Raw genomic sequence first — 3,294 nt, forward strand, 5'->3', positions numbered from 1 at the left:
CCGGCGCTAGCACACCAATCTTTTTAAAAGGTAAGCTTGTATAGTTCAAGGTCTGTATTCCTCAACAGTTGTTGTACTAAACTTCCCCCACAATCTTCCGGTCCTATTCCTGTAGCACTACCACTTGATCCCGTATACTACTGAGGTCCCCTCTAGCTTTTCCCCAGCAGTAGTGTCTGTCTGCAATCTTCTCTTCTTGGCTTCCTCTTTACGGTGGATGTCTCTGGCCTGTGTCATCGGAGCGAGGGGCATTAACCTGTCTCCTGGTGGTCTGTACTTGGTGTTAGCCACCAGAAGCCACCGGTAGAGGCTCCACCGTACCCCTGTGTCTGATGTTCCCATGACGGATAACCTGTCCTAGCACTGATATACGGGCACCCTTCAACAGGACATCTGTATACTGAGACACATTCTTGGTGGTACTCCTGCAGTCCTTATAACTCTGGAAAAACAATCCTTCACACCTTTCCACTTCGCATTACATTCCACTCTCCTTCCAGAGGGGACGTATATCCCGGTCTAGTTCCATCAATTCTTCCTCACTGACAAACAGGTGCAGTACAAATCCTTCCATTGACATCTCCCCGAAAATATTTCAACCAATATACTAAATACTTTTATTCAAAATCTGCATGTAGTTACAGGGTATAGAATAGAGCGCTCAACAGACCAACTGTCTATGAAATGTTTTAAAAATGGCCTTTAGTTTCCATTAATTCAGCATTTAATTTATAAAATGGCATTGAAACTGGTTTGCCTTCACAAAATTCACGATTTTTCTTCCATTTTTATCGACTGAAATTCCTAATGTGTTGTAGTCTAATAGTAATAGTTTTTCAAGACTCAAGTCATCATGATAAAAATATCGTTATTAAGGTTCCTTAATGATACACGTTAAACGAGTTTTAGAAACATACAACAATAAAACAAATAATATATTCATAAATAATAAAATTTTACCATGTTTTATTGTCCTTGTATACATGTATTTTTTTATATAATATAATAATCATTTTTTTGAAGCAATATATTTATTGCTGGACAAGAATGCATCATACATTTTGTCCATCTATCATATACAGTAATCTCTGACAGATATTGAAAAGTATATTTAGTTCTTTAAAAAATATACAAGTATAAAACATGTAAACAGGTAAAAAGATGTTATGTTTTACAAAAAAATACAAGCATATACAAAAATGGAAATGAAAAAAAATCATCTTCACTCCCTTCATCATCATCATTGATGATCTCAATGTTAGCACCATTATATTAAAAAAAAAAAAAGAGAAGCACCATGAGTATATGAAAATCTGTAAGACAATAATAAAAATATGTAAACGAGCAAGATTAGTTTTTTAAATTTTTTTGTATACATAGTTTTATGTATTACACATTATGACATTTATAGATAACAAAACTAAAAACAAAAGCTTCTTAAATAAACAGTTCTACAGATTCTTGTGGAAAAAAAATAAAAATACAACAAAAAATGTTACTGACCGAAATTTGTCTCAAAATAATCCTGGTTGGCACAATCACATAATTTTATGTAATGATAACTCCATATACTTGCATGTAAATATTACAATATCACAATGAATACACTACCAAAGAAACTAATATTTATTTTGCTAACAAGATAGTCAAAGGGAAGTTACTTCTAAATGCAAAACAGAAAACATGAAAATGTAGCAGCATAAAAAAATTCTGAAAACAAAGACAGTTTACCATTAACGAAGAATGTTCAACAGAACAACTTGTAACTATTGACAAAAAATATTGTTTAAAATTTAGACCAAGAATATTGCTTTATATTGTATAGTTACTTTCCTTTGCATATCTAATTCATATAATCTAACAACACTTGATCAAAATTAAAACTAAACTACACTGGTTTTAGACCAGTTTAGTCTTCGGGCACAGGACAGTCTGGTTCTGTGCCCGATTGGCTCTTCCTCTTCCTCCTCCTCCCGGTTAATCTCTGGCGTAATGGCGACACTAGTACTAGACGGTGAACCACTGATGGTGGAAGATGGTGATGTGTGCATCACCATCAGTGGTATCACGCTCAGCTGTCCTGGGGAGAAGGCCGGGTTCAAAGTGGGCTGCTGTGTTGGCTGGTTATTTGTTGATCGCTCTTTCCCGCAGCATTTTTTGAGAAACCATTTCTTGAGTAATACCAAGAATGCGGCAACCGATGCCATAATCGCCCACATTAAAAATCCTACAATTTTTTTTAGAAAAATTAGTCATTTGACAACTGAGAAAAACATAAATTTATAACGTACATTAAAAGATCATTTTTTTTAAAATTTAAACAGTTAATTGTACTGATAATTAGTTACTCTATGAAATTAAACTTCTGAAAAATGCATGATAGTTAGACAACATGAAGTTCAAATGAATGTGAAGTAGTTACCTAAGGCCATGTCCGTAAGAGATTCAGTTTCCTCCGCTGAATTCATTGCCTTCAGAAACTTCTCTTTTAGATCCTTTATAGTCGTTCCTATAATAAATAATCCATAACCCTTTTTTAAAAAAGGTTCAATCAATTTTAAGATTATTTTCTTTGTGTCCGCCCATTTTTACATTTAACTCTCATTTAAAAAAAAAAACACCATGATTTTTATACAGGGTAGTCCTTGTAAGAGTGGTGGTCGTCTCTGTTTGTTTAGTTCTTACAGTTGTCTCTATACAATAATTTATATTTTCTGTAAGAGTTGTAACTCTTTATCCTACTACCAATTCTTTAAAAACGGAAAGCTGATCGACTAGATTTAGGTAGCCAAGCAGGGCTGCATTTATTTTCACATACTCATTTGTTTGACAAGCATTGGAGCACAATGGAGTGAGTAGAATTTGTAATATGTCTAATTTCTATGAATGCATATAGATGTTTTCTGATTTGCAAAGCGATATTTTTATGCAGGTTTTGACTTTGTTTATCTGCCACCAGTGTGCTATTTTTAGAATCTCTCTATAGCAATGTTTAGTGTATTCAAGCTTAATCAGGTTCATCATTAGACTTAACATTTTGTAACTTTTTATAGTATTTAGATTTAACACATTGACAGAAAACTGTAGGAAGAATTAAGTGCATTATGACAAGTATACATGTGTATTAGGCTGTTTATTTACATTCAGAAACCGCGCGAAAATGTAGTGCAAATGGCATGTTGTAAAATGTGGAGTTTCCTTATCAAATAGATCAGGTTCATTTGTTTCACACCAAAATAGTCAAATATCTAGTCATGCAATCTTTCTTGTATTGCACAGTACATCTGTACTTTT

At 33.7% G+C, this 3,294-nt stretch overlaps 1 protein-coding gene across 1 annotated transcript; it reads right to left on the reverse strand.

Moving 5' to 3' along the window:
- Window positions 1-1,883: 1,883 nt before the first annotated feature.
- On the reverse strand, window positions 1,884-2,589 carry LOC128172777 (uncharacterized). Its single transcript, XM_052838527.1, has 2 exons — window positions 2,423-2,589; window positions 1,884-2,227 (listed from the first exon to the last, which is right to left on the reverse strand). Exons 1-2 carry the CDS (start codon window positions 2,466-2,468, stop codon window positions 1,884-1,886), a joined length of 390 nt encoding a protein of 129 aa, XP_052694487.1. The 5' UTR covers window positions 2,469-2,589.
- Window positions 2,590-3,294: the final 705 nt, after the last annotated feature.

Source organism: Crassostrea angulata, chromosome 2 (genome assembly GCF_025612915.1).
Source record: "Crassostrea angulata isolate pt1a10 chromosome 2, ASM2561291v2, whole genome shotgun sequence".
NCBI classification, from domain to species: Eukaryota; Metazoa; Mollusca; class Bivalvia; order Ostreida; family Ostreidae; genus Magallana; species Magallana angulata.

Coding starts and splice junctions, on each gene's coding strand:
- LOC128172777 (XM_052838527.1), bottom strand. CDS start 2,468: ATGAATTCAGCGGAGGAAACTGAATCTCTTACGGACATGGCCTTAG. Junction 2,228..2,422: donor TCTTACGGACATGGCCTTAG/GTAACTACTTCA, acceptor AAAAAATTGTAG/GATTTTTAATGTGGGCGATT.